Here is a 22,171-nt window from a genome sequence, read left to right on the forward strand (position 1 = left end):
TCTTTGGGTTCACCTTCTTATTTAGCTTCTCTAGGATCACGAATTATAGGCTCAATGTCCTTTATTTATGGCTAGAAACCAATTATGAGTAAATACATCCCATGTTCCTCTTTTTGGGTCTGGCTTACCTCACTCAGGATAGTGTTTTCTATTTCCGTCCATTTGCCTGCAAACTTCAAGAAGTCCTTGTTTTTTACTGTTGAGTAGTACTCTAATATGTATATATTCCATACTTTCTTCATTCATTCTTCCATTGAAGGGCATCTAGATTGTTTCCAGGTTCTGGCTATTACAAACAATGCTGCTATGAACATAGTTGAGCATATACTTTTGTTGTATGATAGGGCATCTCTTGGGTATATTCCCAAGAGTGGTATTGCTGGGTCCAGGAGTAGGTTGATCCCGAATTTCCTGAGAAACCGCCACACTGCTTTTAGGAAGTACTCTGCAACACATGGGCACAGGTGACCACTTCCTATGTATAACCCCAGAAGCACAGACATTAAGGGCATCATTGAATAAATGGGACCTCCTGAGACTGAGAAGCCTCTGTAAAGCAAAGGACACTGTCACTAAGACAAAAAGGCAACCCACTGACTGGGAGAAGACCTTCACCAACCCCGCAACTGACAAAGGTCTGATCTCCAAAATATATAAAGAACTCAAGAAACTAGACTGTAAAAAGCTAATCAACCCAATTATAAAATGGGGCACTGAGCTGAACAGAGAAATCTCAACAGAAGAAATTCAAATGGCCAAAAGACACATAAGGTCATGCTCAACATCCTTAGCAATCAGGGAAATGCAAATCAAAACAACTTTAAGATAACAACTTACACCTGTCAGAATGGCTAAAATCAAAAACACCAATGATAGCCTTTGCTGGAGAGGTTGTGGAGAAAGGGGTACACTCATCCACTGCTGGTGGTAATGCAAACTTATAGTCTATCTTGAATGGAAGTTGGGGCAGGACCTTAAGGCATAAAGCTGGAGGCAGGAATGAAAGCAGAGACCCTAGCGGGTGGGAGTGGGGGCGTGCTGCTTGCTGGCTTGCCCTCCATGACTCATTCAGCCTGCTTATACCACCCAGCAATGCCGGCTCACGGGTGCCACTGCCCACAGTGGGTTGGGCCTTCCCACATTAATTATCAAATAAGGAAAAGCCCCCACAGACCTCCCTACTGGGCAGTCTTACGGAGGCTTTTTCTCAAGTGGGGTCCCCTCTTCCAAGATGACTCTATCTATCTTGTGATAAGCTGACAAGGCAACCACCCAGCACGTGGCTCTAATTCTAGAAAAGCTAAAGGTCATGCCTAACCGAACGGATTCTGACTCTCTTTCCCCAGGATGTCCAGCGCAATAACATAAGCCTGTGAGGAGGCATTTAAACCAATGATTCCACCTGACTTCTCGCCAGGCAAACGTGGACGAAGACCCGATTCTATATGAGGAAACTAAAGCCCAGGGGGAAGATGGTCCACCCAGCCCATATGCATTGAGCACCTAACTTTCTAGAGCGCTGGGGAAGCACAATAGGAATGTATCAGGGAAACTGGGATGATGCGCTGCTGTGCATTGCTGGAGGGATTATGAATTGGTACAGCTGTTCTGGCAGATAGTTAGGCAAGGGATGTCATAATACTAACTGCTTATTAGTGATTCAGTAACTTAAAATGGAAAAGGTATTTATTCTTTAAAAAGCTTTTTTTAACATTTATTTGTTAGTGTGTGTGTGAGAGAGAGCATGCAAGATCAGAGACCCATGCCCTTGGAGGTCAGAGAACAACTCAACGAAGTTGCTTCTCTCCTTGTACCATCAAACTCCAAGTCATCAAGCCTGCCACTAAGTGTCTGTACCTGTCCAGCCCACAAAAGATACTTCTCCAATGGTCACATTGATCACTTGCATCAGAAGTACCTGGGGATGCTGTGGAGGACGCTGACCTTGAGGTCCCACTCAGATCAATGGGACCAGACTCTGGGCATGAGAATTGGCATTGCGCATTTGTCGAAGTTTGCTGTGAAACTTCAATGTTCACTAAGGGTTAGAAGATGCTGTCCTACCAGGAGAGCTGAACCTCCAGAGATCAGAAGGGCAAGAACATAGAGGGGCACCCTGGGGTGGCTATCAGAGACCAGGGGGCACAAAAAAGTCCACTTGTGTGGAGAATGAGATAAATAGGGTAAAGATGGGTTTCCTGGAGAAAGGCTTTGGGTACTGCATCAGAGCCCAAGAAGATCAATGAATGAAGGAAGAGGATGCCCTGGTGTGGGAACTTGGAGCTTGGGGAGTGAAGGGGACCCCTGTGCAGGTGTAAGGAAAGTTTTGATAAGGGAGTTGGCCAGTCATGAGGTATGGAGGCTTGAGTAAGGAGGTCATCTGGGTGAATGAAGGGAAGAGACACTTCTGAGAGATGGTTCTACCCAGAGGCCCAGAGACGTTTATGCAATGCATCTGTGTGTTAGGGTGAGGAGGGTCGGGTTTCCCACTGTTGGAGAAGGGTACTCCAAACATGGGGAGGAAGGAGAAGTGCCCTGGTGCTGATGATAGGGCTTAAAGTAAAAGAACGGTGTGATTTAGACAGATAGGCATGCAAACATGTCTAAACACAGCCCCAGTGAGACCACCTAGCTGCCCAGCTCTACTGTCTAAATACTCTTTCCCCTCTCAGAGGAACCAAGAGTCCTTAGAGAAACAGGTGACGCCAGCTTTGGGATGACGAACTTAAGAAGAGTGAATTTGTCATTTGTGTAGTTGCTGTGACCCAGTGTCAGGAAGGTGGCAGGGGTGGGGCGTGCTCTGACTTACAGTTTGAGGGGATACTGGTCCCTTATGCTTGTGAAGAAGTTGCCAGCGCTACAGGATGCCTATGGAACTGTTAAGACCATTTGTAAACCAAGGTTATTTAGTAATTGGATAAAGTTCATTTATTTATTTTTGGTAATCCTAAGATTTAGGAGTCTTGAGAAAAAGGGTTGCTATGAGTTCAAGGTCAGACTAGGCAACACAGCGAGTTCTAGGATAGCCGGGGCTACAGAGTGAGACCCTGTAACTCTGGCATGGGCTAATGGTTTGGAGAGACATAGCTTTACTATAAGCTGATCTTATTTGTCTACATATACCTGTCAACTAGCAAGGGAACTACTGAATTCTTTTTAGAAGAAACATCTTGAGCAAAGTATTCGCCTCTATACTAAATGTACTCATGGCTGGCACATTGTCACTGGGTAAAGCTTCCCAGTGTTGGAATAGGTGTTGAGCAATCTTCACACTCGAAGACAGTTCTGTAGCGTTTGTGTGGGTGGGGGTGCAGCTTAAGGCAGGAGCCTGGAATCAAGAACTACCGAGGAACACTGTTCTCTGGTTCCCTAACATCTTAACTAGCATCTTTATATAGCCCAGGTCCATCTGCGAAGGGGTGGTGCACCCACAGTGAGCTGGGCCCTTCTTTATTGGCATCAATTACCAGTCAAGAAAACACCCCAGTCATGTCCACAGATCAATCTGATTCAGGCACTTCCTCAGTGGAGGTTTTCCTCTCAGATGGCTCCAGCCTCAAACTGACAGCTAATGATGGCTAGGAGACCACTTTTCCATTAAATATTTTCCTCTTTATTTAATTTGACTATCTCTCAATCAAAATAAATTTGGGAGATTATACTATAGATAGGTTTCTTTTAGTTCTGTTTTTGTTGTTTTTTTTTTCTATGTGGTGATGGTGTAGACAGTGTTTTTTTTGTTTGTTTGTTTGTTTTGTTTTTGCTCAGGTCGGCCTTGAACTTGTTATGTACTGGCGGAAAATTCTCCTACTCTCTCCCAAGAGTCTGGATCAAGGGTGTGTGATGTTTTTGAGACAAGTGTCTCTTCATCTTAGGTTGGCTTCAAATATCAGATTTTTTTTTCCTTTCACCTCCCATTACCTCCTTGCTGGGTTTACAGACCTAGACCACATTCTTCTTAGAGATAGGTTCACACTATTAAATCAGCATCACAAGAACTGAAGGAGAGGGAGATGTGTGTGTGGGAGGTCCTCTTTGCAGTTCCCAGTATCATACTTGTAAAGAGTTACTCAAAGGGTTTTGTATAGCTGTACTTCAATTGTTTAGTGCTACATTCCATTGTATTCCATTGACAGAAAGACGAACTTAAATAGAGTAAAGGTATTTATTATTACATTTATTTAGTTACCGTGTATAGGGGTTGGGGAGTGAGGGGTGTCAGAAGATACTGAGCTGGAATCTGGAATCTTCTCTCCTTCCACCCCGTAGTTCTTAGGAAGCTAACCCTAAGGCTTGGTAGCAAGCTTGACATGCTGAGTTAGCTCACTGGCTCCAAGATAAACATTTTAATGAGAAATTCAGAGAGAGGAGGAAGAACAGAAATAGTTTTAAAAGACTGAGATGAGGATACACCATCAGAGAGAGAGAGGGGGGGGGGAGGGAGGGAGAGAGAGAGAGAGAGAGAGAGAGAGAGAGAGAGAGAGAGAGAGCACCACAGTGCTCACAGGGAGGCCAGAGGCCTTCTGGTGTGGACACCTGCCTTCCCATCTTGTCTCTGGCTGGGCATGATAGCTCATGCCTTTAATCCCAGCAGGAGAATCTCTGTGATTTCAAGGCTAGCCTGGTCTATGTAGAGAACTCCAGGACGGCAAGGGCTACAATGAGAAACCCTGTCTCAAAAAGAAAAGACAGGACATGAGATAGTCTGTTTGTTGTTCATGGCTGCATAGGTCAGGATGGCTGACCTGTGAGCTCTAGGGCAGTCTCCTGCCTCTGCCTCCCACCTGCAGGAAGACTGTGTGTGAGTACAGACAGGTGCTACAATGCCTAGCTCTGTGTAGGACCTGGGGATTCAGACTTACCCAGTGAGCCGTCTCTGTGGCTTCTGCAGTCGCCTTTTTTTTTTTTTTTTTTTTATAAAGAGGTCGCTTTTCCATACATGGCAAAAATGAAAAGAGAATGCTGTTATTATGTCTATCCGGAGTATGCCAGTGGGTCTTCTAACAGCCTTACACAAGTTCAAGACAGCTGAGCATCTTTTCTTTGTAAGATGAGTTGGTTTTGGCTTTTGATGGAGGTGAGGGACCAAACGTAGGGTCCTCTGGGTGCTAGGCAAGTACTTTACCACTGAACCACAGTCTCCACCTGAGATGAGTGGAGACTCTTGGTGGTCTTCACTATCTTCTTGGTAATCACACAGTCTGCTCACTGGGGTCTCCTAGGTAAAGCCCTACCTGGCTGGTGTGGCTTACTATTGAATCTAAATGACTGTTTTGGCCTAAGGTGTTGGTACAATAATTAACTGAACAGAAGTGGTTATGGTAATGAGAGATTCCAGTTTGGCCCAGCACTGGGGATTTTTAAAGATCAGCATACTTAGCCATGAAAAACTTTTTAGATGATAAAGCTTAGGAAATGTGGACTAGGTTACCTATTTATAATAACTAAACACACTATTTAACTAGTTTGGTGGCATAAGAGCCAAAAAAAAAAAAAAAACCCTCATGAGTTTGATTCAGAAAAAAAATAAAAAGGAAGAGCATGTCCTCTTTACTTATTATTTCCGTTTATATAATCCTTGATCTCCTTGAGAAAACAAGGAATATTAAAATATTGAAACCAGTTCATCTTGCCTTACACAGAATCAGTTCACTAGCAGAACAGTAAAGTGGACAATGGTTCATTTGAAGTGGGATTCCGCGCTGGCGACTAATTCTTACACACCTCACTGGAAGCAGAGGCCATAAAGAAATAAACAAAATGGTATCATCTTACCGAAGAGGTGCGGGCCAAGAATAGGATTATAGACAGGCTACTTAATTCTGTTCCACTTGCCTTACCTCCTCCTCAAGACTCAATCCTGTAGCTTCAGCAATCTACAGACTCCCAGCCCATATTCTGAAGTCCTGGCCTTTTCAGTGAGCTGCGCCCCTTTGCCAAGTATCTCTAATGTCTGCACTCAAATCCTGTATCAGATTCCCCCTGGACTTCCTCATCTCCCCTCATTCCCCCCAGTTCTGAGTTTCTAACTGCCTAAAAACTTGGACACAGCCCAGATTCCTCCTACTGGTCTGTTCACCTCTCCCTTCTTAATCTAATCAGTTGCAAATTCCTGCCAGGTCATTCCTTTTCAACCCCCACGGCCTGACTTCTAATCCTTGCTCTCGGTCTATCTCAAAGGCACGCTATCACGGTGAGCTCTTTAACTGGACGGCTCCAGCCCGTCTTGGGTTCCTTCACTCCAGACACAGTTTTGAACTTGACTTGTTCGTTTCTCTCTATAAACATGTCCCTGTCCATTCTGGTATCGCATCCGGGGCCCTCACCCTTCTCATGGTCATTTATCTCCTGTCTAGCTCTTTGATGGGATTTCCCTGGCAGCTCCTCTCTTGTAACAGCCTCCCCCCATTAAGGGCTGTGCTCTTCTTTTGACGTGGAATTAGTGTTAGGGAAGCTGTGTGGGTTTTTACATTTTCTGTCCCCTCCCCCCAAACTGCATTATAATACCCCTGAAGTTACCGAGCAAGTGTCTTTTTGCCTCTTGAGTTTTCTCTGCTTAATATAACTGGGTCCCCTTTCCTCTTAGATAAGAACATACGTGTGTTCTTATCTGTTGCTTTAAAAATATTTTCTTATATAGATAGCTAAACTTTCCTTTATTTTATTTTATATTTTGGTGTTTTGGAGACAGGATTTCTCTGTAGCTTTGGAACCTGTCCTGGAACTCACTCTGTCGACCAGGTTTGCCTCGAACTCACAGAGATCCTCCTGTCTCTGCCTCCCCAGTGCTAGGATTAAAGGCGTGTGCCACCACTGCCCGGCCTAGAGTTTCATTTAATCAGCCCTTATTAATAGCCCCCGGTGGACTTTTCTGGTTTTATTAGTGCCAAATAATTTCCAGTATACATCCTTGCACATCTTTGGGAACTTTAGACTCCGTAGGTATCACGCACTAGGATTGCTGGATTCAAATTATGCCTGTCTCAAATTCAGATGTAATGACAATATTTGAAGTATTATAATATTTATTAGTGTGCTTCCTTATTTGTGTGCATGTGTGTATGTATGTGTATGTACATATATACATATTATATATAAGTATATATAAAATATATAATATATACATTCCTGTGTGTGAAAATGGGCACGTGTGTGGAAGTCAGAGGACAACCTCGGGCGTAGGTCTCCGTCTTTCACCTTATTTGAGACAGTCTTTTTGCTGTTTTTTCTTCTATGTAGGCCAGGCTAACTGATCCAAGAGCCTTCCCTCCACTCTCCTCTTAGGAGTGCTGGGATTACAGATGTTCCACCCAGCTCAGGATTTGGCTTTTAAGAAGATCCCAAGTATTCAAACTCTCTTCATATTTGTGCGGAACTTTTACCCATGGAACCATCTCCCCAGCCCTCTTTTAAAAAGTGTGCCACCACATGGAATTTTATACCGTGCTGGAGACTGAGCAGAGGACTTGCTGGCTTAGCACTTCACCACCGGGGTTATATCCCTTTGTGTCTGTGGTTTTATATTTGTTTGTTTTTTTGTTTTGTTTTGGAGACAGTCTCCTGTAGTCCAAGGTAGTCTTGACTTACTATGTAGCCAAAGCTGGCCTTCAGCTCAGGCCCCTTCTGTCTCCGCCTCCTAGCTGCTGAGGTTACAGTTATACATTGCCCCTTTCTAATTTGTGTATTGTAATGCATCTCAACAGACTATCAGCACTGGTGGATATATAAAACCAGGAAAAAGCATGTTTGAGGGCCAGTGAATAGATTCCTTAGTGGTCAGTCGTGGTAATCTGGCATCCCCAATGCTGTCTGCCCACCTTTCCTGACCGAGGATCATCTGAAGCTCACAGCAAGTCGAAGTGTGCCGTTCCTAGAAGCGGACGGTCTGTACATTTCGCAGATATGAATGTAAATGAAGTTTCATTGCTTAACCCTTAAGGAGTCTCCAAAGGGATTCCATGAACTCAGAATTTGATTCAAACAGAAAAGGCCCGCAAGCCGCAGCCCTCCTTTCTGTCATTTGAGCTGTTTTTGTCCAATGCTTCCTGCACCAATCATCAGAAGGGAGCCTGTTTCTTCTTGCTTCGAAATTTTGTCTATTTAGCGGTTCTTTTTGAAGTTGATGATTAATGGGACAATAAATGCCACCGAACGCTGTGAGCCACTTGGCGTCCTCACTGACTTTTTAGAAACAGAGTAATATTTAGCCGAGAGCTTCCCAAACCTAGTTATATGGAGGACTCCTGTGTCGAATTCATCCCAGTAAGCAGGCTCAACAACTCTAACACCAATAGGAACTACTTTACCTTTGAGTTCTAAAGTGTTGACACGCAAGGCCAATAAATATTTTCAAATTCTTCAGGGGAAGGGAGAAACTCACTAAGCAAGACTCAAAGTAGGATGGTTGGTTTTAGTTGCTGATTACATTTCGGCCTTGTGAATGGGCCAGTCAGTGTAGACCCTCACACATCACTAGGGTAAGAGTTGATTTTAGATGAGCGCCCTTGCTACCCACCAGGATGCGTCAGGCCCCTGAGGACTAGGACTTTGACTGGTCATCTCCGGATTAACGGGCTGAGGCAGAATACAGGTTAGGGAGTGGATATTTCCCTCACAAAAACGCAAAGCCCAGTTTTCAGAGGCCTTGGTCGTATGGGAAAGACCTAGAAAGATGAACTGAGCGGTTTCTCTTGGGGACCTCTGTTTCTCTCTGGTTCTTCTTCCCCCTAGTACTCCTGGCTTTCTAGTTTCTGGGAGATTTCAGATTTCTGCTCGAGCACTAACTGCTTCTTCCTGATTCCTAAGATTCCCCGTTCCCCCAGAAGCTTGTTTCAAGTCTAGGCCCTTACTGTCTAGTTCTATGCTCAACTTCTTCAGCAAATGCCGCGACACAGAAAGTGTCCTGGCTGACGCCAGGTCCTGACAAAATGAGATGTTACATTAGCAGGTTATTACATTGTTATATTAGCAGGTAGGGTTAAGGGAATTCACACTAAGAGAATAACTGGGTTCTGGGGCCTTTCTTCCTAAGGTGCTACCATTCCAAAAGAATCTGCTTAGAGACCCGGAAGAATAATAACAGCAGGCTTTGAAGGTTTGGAGGCAGAAAGCCTCCTTCCCAGAAGGACAAGGGACATTGCAAGCTCAGTGTCTTGATTTTCCAGGGCTTTATCTCCTTAGGAGTCTGATGTCCGGTTCCCACTCAGCGCCGAACAGTGCTTAATAGCTAAATAAATAAATGCTTGTCAGAGAATATCTACATCTCATACCAGATAGACCCTTAATCAAGGCAAGTGTGGCCTCTGAATCCTGCCTTGGGCTTCCTGCGGGGTGATCGTCAACACCTCCTGGGCCCCGTCTGGGATCGAGGTGGGGAACTTTCCGGAACGTACAGCTGGAAGAAGGGACTAGAATATTGGACGCGGCCCTGTCCCTTGGATTTAGAGCCAGCTGGGAACTCCAGATGCTGAGGGCCCTGACCCTGCTGGTGCAGCGCCCCGACGCGGCGGGGAGGCGCGCGTGATTCGGGTCCCCAGGGCCCGCGCGTGGCGAGTGGCTGCGACTGCGGCCGGGGTGGCCCTGTCGCTTCTTAGGATCAGGCCGGAGTTTCCCCATGGGCCATTAGGGCGGACGTGTCGCAGCGATCACGGATCGGGGACCCGCCTTCACTTTGCTCCCTGAGGCCCGCGAGGTCCCTGGTGAGGTCATCGAGGGCCAGACTCCCAGCAGAGGGTTCGGTGGGCGCCGCGGCCCCGGACACGCCCCGGACACACTCCCAGGGCTTTTTGCACACTTCCCCGCCGCCGGGAACCGCCAAGGCACGGGGCGCGGCGTGGGGGGGAGTTTCTGTGCCCTCGCTGTTTGTTGGGACTTCTTCCCAGGACAGCATTCCCCACCCTTTCCTCTCGAAAGTCTTGCGGTTTCCCTAGAAGACGGAAGGAGGTCGAGAAGCTTGCAGACTTTTCTTTTGCCATCTTTCTCGTCCCGAAACTCGAAATCCCCAAAGGGTCTGGCCGAAAGGAGAGATAACTCGGGGTGGAGAGCAGGGAGAGAGCAGAGCATTCCTTCGCCCTCCCGCCTCCCACCTGGTCTCGCCGCTCTCCTCCCCTCCCCTCCCCCAAGCGCCCTGCAGCCCCGCGTCCCGCCGCGGCCACCCCGGCAGCTGCAGGGTTAAGCTCAGGAATGTGGCGGCGAGGAATGTGCATGCAGATGAGGCGAGCGCGGGGCGGGCCGGAGGCGGGGCGTATGCTAATCGCACGCAAATGAGGAGGCCAGTCGCCGCCGGGCCGTTGCACCGCGGAGCTTCCCGGATCCGAGCCCAGACGGCGTCGGCCAGGGCAGCCTGGGCGCCTCGACCCTCGGCGGCCACAGGGGGACGGGGAGGAGGAGGAAGAGGCGGAGGCAGCGGCGGCAAGGAGGAGGAGGGCTCGCTCGCCTGTTCCGAAGCAGACATGGTGGACTGATCCCCGGCAGGCAGGACTGAGAGCAGGGATTCCCGAGGCTTCCCCGCGTGTGGCCCGCTGCGCGTCCCGCGCCCTGCACGCCCCTCGCCGGTGCCCGCCTTCCCGCCGCGCCCAGCGCCCGGTCCCTATGGAGGCGCCGCTCGCCGGCGAGGCCGCCGACCATGCCTAGGAGGGCCGGGAGCGGGCAGCTGCCGCTACCCCGGGGCTGGGAGGAGGCCAGGGACTACGACGGCAAGGTCTTCTACATCGATCACAACACCAGGAGGACCAGCTGGATCGACCCCCGGGACAGGTGGGAAGCCGGGCCGGGGCGCGGGGACCCACCTCGGAAGTGCGGCGGCGGCTGTTGTCTGGGAGACCTGGCGGGCGCGGGGGGCGTGGGGCGTCGCCGGCCCTGCACCCCTGAGGTCCCTGGGGTAGGCGCGGGACCGCCGGCCTAAGCATGGCTGTGTCTATCTGCCCGCCAGGCGCCCCTTCTTGGGGCCCCATTGCCCACTGCCTTCCCCACGCCCCTCCGGGACTTGTAGACACTCCCTGCCCCCAAGGGAAGGGCTGGATTGGTGCTCTGGGCTGACACCCGGAGTCCAGTTAACCGGCTCAGGGTAGGGGGATACTTGAGTCCTCTTAAGACCTCCCGTGCGCTTTAAAGTTGGTCCGAGGGAGGCAGAGGGCACCTTTCGACCTCTGCAAGGCACTCTGGGCCCGGGGCCTCCCGGAGGCCTAAGTGCACAGTGAGCAACTGGCCATCTGGGCCACCTGTGGCATCGCTCCAGCCATCCTTGGCTCCTGAGCTTTGGCTGCAAGCTTTTGCGAGGGCGCACCTCCATCCATGCCCTAGGTCCGGAACGTGAAGAGGGGCCCCACTCCTGGCTAGACCTTCCGTAGCTTTGCCCCTCGGATTTTAAGCACATTGTTTGGGAATTTTGCTTTTTACTGTTATTCCTCACCCGATAGCTTGGTTAGATTTTCTTGTTGAAGTGGAATGAACACTGGGACAGAACTGGGCTAAGGGGAAGCCCAGACTTGAGCTTAGCTTGATTTTGCACGGGTCTCTCCATTTACAAGCGTTTTGCTCCTACCTGGAGATCTGAAGCAGACAGACATGAAGTTTTGTGGGACCTCCCAAAATGTTGTCCCCCCCAACTTGCATTTTACTCTGAGCATTTCTTAGAATTAAAGGTGTTAGGAGGTCACTAGGAGGGCGCAGTATGGTGTCACACATCTGTATAAACTCAGCACGTGTGAGGTAGGAGGAGGAGAAGGAGGATCCTGAGTTCAAGACCAGGCCGAGTTATGGGAGACCCTGTCTCAGAAACAGAAAAAAAAATTACTAAGGAACACTATTACTAGTAAATTTGAAAACTCTATTCCTTTTTGATTTATTTTATATTTTAGACCCTCATACTACATGTAGCTCAGTCCGGCTGACTTGGAACTCATTATGTAACAGGTTGCTTCCAAACTCAGCAATCCCCCTGCCTCAGCCTCCTCGATGCTGGAATTACAGGCGCTGGCCACCATGCCAGGTTAGTTCCTCGTTGTAAATTTATTATATCCTCAGGGATGCCCCTGCCATTTGAATCATTTTATCATTTCTGAAAAATCTTACCGGATTTTTATGCAGTGTGGTCCAAGGGAGGGGGGTGGGTTATAAAGCCTTTTCAGGTGCTTTTCTGTTAAACAGCCCTCCCAGCTTAGTTTGAACCGGAAATGTTTTTCTACTTTATGCTCCCAATCGCTCTTTTCCGAGGGACTATTGTATTTGAAAGCTATTAAAGAGCCGTTATAAGAAAGTCCCGGACCGCATAAATTTATGGAACAATCCTTGTTAAATTATCCATGAAGGTATGGGTTTAGGTTTCCCTCCTGCTGGGAAAGACACCTGTGCCCAGGCCCCACCTCTCCACAGCCCCATGGGCCATTGGTGCCCCATGAAAGTTGTGGTCCGTCACTCCCCGCATAGGAGTTGCCGTAAACCTCAGGCCCCAAGCCTGGTACTTCTGCTGTTGCACTTTGAAACTACTTAACAGATAGTTAACGTCGGTGCCGATGCTGTGCACACAGCAGCGGTTTGTGAGGCAGCTGTATAAATATTTGACTTTTACAGTTGTGCGTGCGGCTGCTCTCTCCGCTCTCGGATACTTGGAGTTTCAGGTTAACTGCAGCCGAAGCTGCAGCACGTGCTTGCACTTTCTAGGCATTTTACACCCGCTGCTGCCTCAGCTCACACATGTCTCGTTACTGTCCCTCGTCTCCTAAAGAGGATTCTAAGAATGGGCAGCGGCTGGGTGAAGAGAGGGGAAAGCCAAGTTCTATGGCTGGGCTTCTCCATATCACGGCTTCTTCCACAGGCCCGGCACACCACTCGCCCGCTTGCGTTCAGATGGAATGGATTGTCACTTACTGGGAATGCCGTTTTTAGGAAAGGGGGACCCAAGTACTATGCTGGCGACCAACAGTTGTGACTAAGTTGACTTCTCTTTTCCCGTTTTCCTCGCAGCTGTTAGGCCTTTAATTACTTGGGGATACACATTTGAATTTCTTGGAATATTTCTAGATTTTGGTATGAGAACTTTAAAAGACATTCTGTGAATTGAGCCGCTGTGACATGTTCTCTTTTCGTGTAACTGAACAATAGGAAGCAGCGAGTCCTCCTACTTAGTGTTAGAACTGATTAGAGTAGATACTTGGAGTCATCACTGACTCTTGTTAATTTTGCTACACAGCAAACATGGAAAGAGAGATGTTCCCCCAGGCCAGTAGGGAATTCGTGGATTCTTCTGCATGATCAGATTGCAAATCCTGAAAGAGAAGAGTGACTTGAGACACCATGGATCCTTAAAGTCACTTAAGCAAAGTGGTTGGAATGAGTTTGTCATCGTTATTGTTATTTTTATTCCGTTAAGAGTGAGAGTTTTGCTCCTGATGGTTCATCAGAATTCATCCAGTGTTTCTGGTTGGACAGAGAATTATGCTGAGTGAATGGGAGGAGGCTGGGATTTCACAGCAACTTAAGTTCATTCAAGGAGTACTGGAGCTAAAACATGGGACCCTGTTTTGGGTACTTTAAGGTTTGGAGCTTGGTCACATGATGCAGACATGCATCCCACATGATCTTGGGATAGACTAGACCTTTTACCACTCTGTCATGTACTAAGTTGAGCTGAGGTTCTGCATGGACTCTAAAATGTAAATAATATCACATCCTCCTAGGGATCTTCCCCAGCTCATGATTAGGACCTAGCCAGATAGTATTATTGTCTGTTCCATGAGTGTGCAGTACCCTTGGAGGCCAGAAGAGGGCACTGGGGTCTCCTGGGGTTGGAGTTGCGGGTGCTTGAGAGCTGCTGTGTGGATGCTGGACATTGACCCCTGCCTGGGCTCTCGAAGAGGAGCCAGTGCACTTAACTGTTGAGCCATCTCTCCAGCCTTCTGCTAACACCTTAACTCAGGGAAACCCTGATAACATAGAGACCACAGCACATTTACGAGGCTCTGTGGAGGTGATGTCATTTTATTCTTCCATCACTTCTCTGAGGTAGGGTTTTCTTACCTCACAGTGATGAAGAGGAACCGGAATCAGAGAAGCTATTGGTCAAGTGTGGAGTCAGGATCTGGTACTAGACAATGTCACTCCCTAGAGCAGGGTTCTCAACCTGCCTAATGCTGTGACCCTTTAATACAGGTTCTCATGTTGTGGTGACTCTCAACCATAGAATTATTTTCATTGCTTTTCATAACTTTAAATTTTCTACTCTTATGAATTGTAATATAAATGCTTGTATTTTCAGATGGTCTTTGGTGACCCCTGTGAAAGGGGTCGAGACCCACAGGTTGAGAACCACTGCCGTCAAGCTTGTACCCAGTTAGTTGGCTTCCTGGAGGCTTTGCTTCCTAAGGATGTTATTTTGTGGGTTCTCTCTCATTTGTTCACCATGAACAGTCTTTGACCACACCAGTTGGTATTTATGGTGGGCCATAGATCAGGCATCAGGGGTTTTCATTACTTCTCGTCCTTGTGCTGGATGCTAGCCAGAAATAAAATAATTTTGTCTAGCAAAGCTTACAGGTTGCCACACAAAGCAATTTTATGTTAAGACTGATGGACCCTACCCTGTAACTTTTGCTAGGGTTAGATTTAGAGCGACTTGTAGTTTCAAGGAAGAGAGGCTTGCGTGGTGATTGGTGCATGAATGGAGGAGGAAGGAGCGCGCTGAGCGCGCTGATGTCAGAACAGCCTGTCTTTCCTGTCTCAGGTGGCTCATGCTTAGGATCCCAGAACTCTGAATCTCCATTCCTTTCAAATCAGAGTAAGTAAATGGACTGCCCCATGGCTAACTTGTAAATTTCTCCAGTCTTAATTCCGTGTTACTGCCTTGTGTCCCTTTGTGTGTGGTAGATGTGAATTGCATGTTGCTCAGGCCAGATAACTGAAGGCTAAGATCAATGAAAGAATGTAATTCGAGCCTCTCTCCTATTTTAGTTTCTTATCAGGCTTTCAAAAAAAAAAAATTATACCCTGAGCTACCAACAACCAGAGACAATCAATTTTCCAGTTGGATTAGAACTAATGAGAGAAGTGAGCGGCTGCATCTCGAAGAATAATATAAATATGTGAATTACTTATAAGAGCAGAAAACCCACCGCCAGCTCCAATACTCTTGATCGTACTGCCACAGTCATAAGTTGCTGCATATTGTCCCTTCCCAGCAGGCTCAGCGCCTGGATGCCAAGTGATGCTGAGAGTTAGCTGAGTGATTATGGTGTTTGAAGTTGTGGAGGGGTTGTGAAAAGCCTTTGGTTTTTAATCACTTGAGGGAGTGTTAAACCAAACTATGGGGTCTCCTAGAATCCCCGTAGAAGTGTTTCTAGTTCTCAGCAGTTTGCTACTGTGCTTGCCAGAGTGAGCAGTAGTTGCTTGGCATATTTGAATGACTAAGGTTTCTTCTGTGACTTTAATGGTCTGCAGTTTACAGTTTAATTCTGCTGTAAGATTCAGGACAATAGTTGGTTTTTCAAGAAAGACTGGTATTTATAAACACGTTATTTGTTTTGAGCTGCAAATTGCTAAGTTGTCAGCTACAGCCAGCCATGGTGACATGTGGTATTTAAAGTTAATGAGAGGAAGCCTGGTACACTGGAAAGGGTGGGAGCTGCCTGCAGGCCCTGCTCTGCCTTGCAAAGTGGCGCTTTCTTCCTTTTCTTGGTAAAATCCTATAGAAAACGAGGCTTTTTGCATAGGGGTGTGACCACTTCATCTTGCTGATGTGGGAGTTGGTGATCCTGTGTGTCTGTCACCTCGTATGTTGGCTTGAAACCAACATTTGTCCTGGGAGCCTGAAGTAGAGATTATTTTTATGGTATGCAGGTAGCTCAACCAAGGTTTAGTTTGGTAAGTTAACAAATACTAGACACCTATCAGATATATTTTATTATTATTACCACTGCTATTACTGTATTTATTTTAGAGACAGTCTCTAGCCTAGGTTGGCATTCAGCTTTCTGTGTAGTTCTGAAGGTTCTGCTTCCACTTCCAAGTCAGAAGAATTTGGTGACGATTTTGTGTGTTTGTATGTGGGTGTGGTGTGCACGTATATACGTGTTAGTTGTGTGTGCACTTGTATATTTATCTGCGTGTGTGTGAAGAGCTAAAGTTGATGTTGAATATCTGCCTCCCTTGCTTTTTGCTTTACATATTGAGGCAGTGTCTCTCACTGAACCCAGAATTTAGCAACTTCAGGTGCCTAGCTAGCAACTGAAACCTTGGGAATCCTGAAGAGGTAGGCTCTAATACCAGCGAAGGAATGAACTTGCCAGGAAGAATGAGGGCAAGCAGGTCCATCTTCCCTGTCCTGTATATAGGCTGCCATCAAAAGGTGTGGGTCCAGATTCAAGGGGAATGTTCCACTTGAAAAGATCTGGGTTTAGGGTGGGACTTCTCATCTCAAATGATTCAATCAAGAAAAAAAAATCCTTCACTGGTGAACCCGGCTGCGTCGGGTTTTAGTTAATTCCAGATGTAATCAAGTTGACGACCAAGAATAGCCATTATACCCTGTCTCTGCTTCCCTGAGTCCTAGGATTCTGGGTGGTCTCCATGTCTACCTGCTTTCATGTGGGTTCTGGAAATCCAGCCTCTGGTCCTCACATCTGCACAAGTGCTTTTCACCCTCTGAGCTATCTCCCAAGGCCCTTTTATTTTCAAAAAAACTTCGGATTGTAATCTGTAACACACCACACACACACACACACACACACAGTCTTAGATACCACTGTCCCAGTGTGGAAGTCGGAGGACAATGTTCTCTTCTTCCATTGTGGGAATGCACTGTGATCATCAGGCTTGATTCTCTAGCATCTCATTGGTCCATTGGATTTTATTTGTGAGACAGAACCTCTGTAGCTCATGGCTGCTTTGACCTCTGGGTTTTGCTGCTTCACCTTCCCTAGTGCTGATAGTGCAGGTCCGCACCACCTTGCCCGGCCTTAGAAAACTTGTAAAAAGAATTGTGCGTAGGAATATGGAAAAAAAAAGTAGCGTGAATTCTAATTGGTCTTATAATAAAAACCCGGAACCAGGTATGGGGTAAATGCTGAAAGATCAGAGAGACAAAGGAATAAGCCATAGCCAACTCTTATGTTGGTTACTTCTCAGCCAAAAAAGGGCCAAGTCCAAAAGGTTGTGCCTAATTCACTTTCTGTTCTAACTAAAATTACCAAAACTATCTTTTAACGTCTCTCAACCTTATACACTTTATACCTCTTTAGTGACTTTTCTGAATCTGGTAACAAGGAAAACTATAACCCTAACTACACTCCCATCAGAGACCCGAGAAGGAAATAGTACTACCTGAGTAAGCAGGGAGTGCGAGGAAGCAACTTCCAAAAAATGTGAGATATGACAGAAACAACTGGCTGCCTGGACAGTCACCCAAAGTTCCTCTGCAACATTGGAGCATCCATCTTTGGCCTACAGGCCTAGCATATCTGACAGTCTTTTCTGTGAAGCAGGATATTCTGAAGGACTCTCCTGCCTTGTCCTGGCAAAATTTGGCAATCACTTTCTTTTGTGATTTCTTTTTCAATTTGGACAGCATACTGTCAGCATTTGAGGAAAGGACACTTTTTGCCACACTGAAAGTAAATTCCCTATGGAATTTCTTTGATGCCCATCATCTTCTCTGAAGTAGATTGGTGCTGCCAGGAACAGACATGTCTCATTGTCATAAAAAAAGAAAAGAACCTATGTTATTAAAGCATCTTAAATGCCATCTTCTATAGATCTCTGAAGCGTTTGAAGACAACCTATCTAAAATATATCTGTTTGATTTCAGAAACATACTAATATGACTACTAGTTTGATTGGCATGGCTAACTACTAACTTGTATTTTTTATATTCTAATTAGTTGATAATAGTAACTTTCAAGGACTAGAAATGTGCATTGCATTGTTAAATGAGCTGTATAGATACAATACTTTGAACAAGATTAGAAATATATGTACAGTATGTTAACAAAATTAATCTCAAGTTTGTATCAATCTACAAAGATCCATATCAATGTGAAATATTTAAAACAGTTGCCTTTTAAAAGTAGATAGAATAATCTATACTTTATAATCCTGTCATATCTATATTCTCCCTTTTTTCTTGTCAAAACAAGAACTCTGAATCTAATCTCTTTTGCTCAACTTTTTCCCTGACCATTACAACAACTTATAATGAACCACTCTAAACAATGACACATACTCATAACCCATTGAATGACCAAAAACCACTCACCCACCTCTTGGGAATGTGAGCATTGTGTAATTAAATTTATTTTCTATCTGGGGCGATGACATCTTTGGGGGGTTCTGAAAAGAAAAATTTGTGTTAATTGTCAAGTCCTGGGAGAGGTAGCTGTGTCATTTGTTGTTCAGTCTCTGTGCAATGGGAAAGTGCCGGGTGTCTCAGGTCCTGGCTAGAGGAGTCTGTGAGGCTGGACCATCTCAGCTAGCCACCTCAAAATTGTCCTGAGTAGTTTTTACTCCAAAGCCCATCTTCAGATGATGTTTGTCAACTTAGTGGTGTTATCATAGTCCTGGAGAAATTGTAGTTCTGGGGACTCATCCTCCTTTTAGAGACTTCAAAGGTCACTGTTAGGCATAGTCTTTGTTCACTGCGTAAAACTTAAACATTCTAAATGTCATATGGCAACAGATCTCAAAGAGGTTAAAAATATACTGTTATTTACTGCAGAGTAATGAAAACTAAATTCCTAGTTACATGATAGAGATTTAAACCTGAAGTCATGTATAGGAAGATAGATGAAGCCTTTTTCTAGAATTAGTTAGTATTCTATGTGACCATTAATATCATAACAAAAAATATAATATATATTATTATATATTATAAATATGTTAATCTTATAAATTTTGAGATGATGTTTATACCTTAAGAAAAGCCATGAAAGAACCAAAATAAAAACAGAATTATGAGATTAGTGGCAATAAAATAGTCCCTTAATTTTGGTTTTTCTCCTATCCCATATCAGGTGGCTCTTCTGACATGAAACGGAAATTTTAGATTTTACTTTAACAAGCATGCTTAGGTTTAGAGATGGAGAGAGCCACACTCCAACTCCAAAGGCAACTTTAAGTTTTAACTGAATTGGGACTACAAAAAGAACATTTGCATTATATGTCTGTAGAGAAAAGTAGAAACAAACATTTGGGAAGGTTTATGCAGTGTTATCCTGTTGAAATGTGATAAACTCATAGGTCAGTTTACTTTTCCTTGGGCATTTTTTCTGGATGATTTGTTCTTTTTCTTCAGATGCCTCATTTGTCCAGTGGACGCCTTTATTCTCCAGAAAGACAAAAAGAAAACCCCGCCCCAACCCAAACTTTGGGGAGGTTCCCTTTTGGGAAGTTATATCTGATCTAATGAGAAGCATTTTTTATTTATTTACTTATTTATTTTTTTGGTTTTTCGAGACAGGATTTCTTTGTAGCTTTGGAGCATGTCTTGGAACTAGCTCTTGTAGACCAGGCTGGCCTCGAACTCATGAAGATCTGCCTGCCTCTGCCTCCTGAGTGCTGGGATTAAAGGTGGATGACACTATTTCCCAACTAGAGAAGCATTTGATAATCATATAAGTTAGTTTAGATTGAATGGTCACACTGGACTTTCTTTTCTTTCTTTCTTTTTTTTTTTTTTTTTTTTTTTTGGAGCCTGTCCTGGAACTAGCTCTGTAGACCAGGCTGGTCTCGAACTCACAGAGATCCACCTGCCTCTGCCTCCCGAGTGCCGGGATTAAAGGCGTGCGCCACCATCGACCAGCTCACACTGGACTTTCTTGTTCAAATCTAACCTTTATCAGTTTCAGTGGTTTCTCCTAAAATTTTTGTTTTATTTTCTATAGCTGTTCTATCATCCAAAACAGTATGATTTCTTACAGTTGACATTAGGTTCTTTAATTGCTCTGGGAAGGAGTTTTCTCCAGAATGACAGGAAACAACTGAACTGAATTTGGCCGGATGGGGGGGGCTGTGAGAGGCCCTTCAAGGTATTCCTCCTCCCATGGCAAAGGGTCACCTTGACTGTCCCTTATTGATCTACATTCATTAGTCCAAAATGCCTGCCTTTGCCACACCTTCTATATAATCCAGAAGGGAGGGGTGTAGTTTGGATTATGCTTAGAAAAAGTGTTGTTTCTAGGAATGCACTGTTTACAGTCCCTTTTTAGGTGACCCTGTTTATAGCAATTGAAACACTTGACCTTTTGATTTTCCTTCAAACCCCTGGAAATCACCTCTCCCATCCAAGCATCAATCATGGTTATGAGAGTTGGTATTGATTATCTCAGATCTTGTCTTTAACAACCTAATTACCTTTTTGCAATGTGCATTAGAATTTTCAAAAGTGAGAGATTCAATTATTATTGTCTAACTTCTGAATTTGGTATCATTCTATTTACTGCTGAAGTCAATCTTTGTAAGAAATCAGTGAGGGTTTCCTTTGATCGCTCTATAACATTAGTAAATGACTCCATTTTCTTTCCTACTTCTTCAATTCTGTCTCAAGCATTCAAAGCTGCTACACAGCATAAAGTCAGGGTGTGTTCATCATATAGAGATTGCATCTGAACATTAGCATAATCTCCCTCTCTAAGAAGTTGTTCTTGGGAGATTTTCATACCTCTAGCCCTACTTCATTGTTCAATGTCTTAGTCTCTCTCTCTCTCTCTCTCTCTCTCTCTCTCTCTCTCTCTCTCTCTCTCTCTCTCTCTCTCTCCCCCCCCCCCTTTCTCTCAGTCTCCTTTTTCTGCCAGGTCTTCCATTGTAATTGAGGACCAGACTCCAAGACTCCTGTAACTAAGTCTCTTCAGTTTGAGGGACAGTTTTATTACAAGTTGACCATGAGTTTAACATCTGCTTCATAAAAGGTGAATGCATGCCTCATGAGACTATCGCTTCCTTGAATCTCCTTAAATCTTAACATTTCCACAGGAGTCCATTCAGCTCTTGCGCAGCCTTGGGATATTTATAATATGGCAATTCCTATAAGGTTACTGGATAAATTAAAGTTGGTTGTTTGATAACCTTAGGCTGATTCACTCTAACCTTATAATGCAAGGCTGAGATTGGTTCCCCTTTAAATTCCTCTGTCTGGTTCTGAGTATTTCTAGGATCTATTTTAATAAGTTTTTCTAAGCCCTGTACCTTGGCACTTTTATCAACCAGCTTTTTAAAGGATAAACCAAGAGTTATCAAATCAGCAATAAAGATTGTCAAAATGATAATTAATGTTAGGTCAATCCCAGTTAAGTTGATTATCCCTTCATTTAATTGGCTCCAAATTTAAACTACGCATTGTGTAATCATGCAAAAACCAACTCTCTTCATTACAATAGTGTTTCCCATTTTTTAACATGGGAAAAAACCTCTCTCTTTTGACTAATTTCTCCCTTTAAGAATTCCCAATTTTCTCATAAAATCTGCCGACAACGACGGTGAAATGTGAGGCTATAGTGTGTCTGAGCAGAGAACACAGGTGATGAACAGCTCTAAGTATTAGCCAACAAGGTGGTGACTCCAGGGGGGCCCGTGAGAGACTTCAGCATGAGCCAGTGACTGCAAAGCCACAGGCAAGTGGCTTTTTGTGAATTTATGTGTTGAAGGTGGGTACCAAATGTAGTGCAAATTCTAAATGGTCTTAATAACAAAAACACGGAACCAGATATCAGGGTAAATACTGAAAGATTAGAGAGACAAAGGAGCAAGCCCCAGTCAGCTCTTAACTTGATTACTCCTCAGCCAAAAAAGGTCTGAGCCCCTGTCTCCTCCTGCCTTATAGTCCTCTCTTCGCCAGCCATATCACTTCCTGTCTGTCTAGTGGTTAGCTCCATCCTCTGATCTTCAGGCAAACTTTATTTGTTAGAGTACAAACAAGATAGCACCACAGAAAACCATCCAACAAAAAATAGCAAATTTTAAAGGCACAATTGCAGTTCATTGTAGGAGGCATAAATGTAGTATTAGGTCTTGATATATGGAAATACTAAATTTTTAAGTATGAGTGTGTGAGATGCATGCATGTGTGTTTGTATAGATAGATGTGCCATGAACGTGTGTGTGTGTCTGTAGCCAGAGGGCGGCTTTGGCTGTCACCCCAGAAATACCATCTACCTCCTTTGAGGCAGGATCTCTCAGCTGGCCTGAAGCT

The 22,171-nt window shown here is 45.1% G+C and overlaps 1 protein-coding gene across 1 annotated transcript in view; it reads left to right on the forward strand.

Moving 5' to 3' along the window:
- The first annotated feature begins 10,327 nt into the window (after nt 1-10,327).
- The window catches only part of Wwc2 (WW and C2 domain containing 2), a 159,192-nt gene continuing 147,348 nt past the window's right edge, over nt 10,328-22,171 (forward strand). Inside the window, exon 1 of the mRNA XM_050147222.1 lies at nt 10,328-10,755. Within this exon, the coding sequence (XP_050003179.1) occupies nt 10,625-10,755 (131 nt within the window). The 5' untranslated portion in view covers nt 10,328-10,624. The remainder of the gene's footprint in view (nt 10,756-22,171) is intronic.

Source organism: Alexandromys fortis, unplaced genomic scaffold (assembly GCF_014885135.2).
Source record: "Alexandromys fortis isolate MF-2015 unplaced genomic scaffold, M_Fortis_MF-2015_v1.1 scaffold_32, whole genome shotgun sequence".
Taxonomy (NCBI): domain Eukaryota; kingdom Metazoa; phylum Chordata; class Mammalia; order Rodentia; family Cricetidae; genus Alexandromys; species Alexandromys fortis.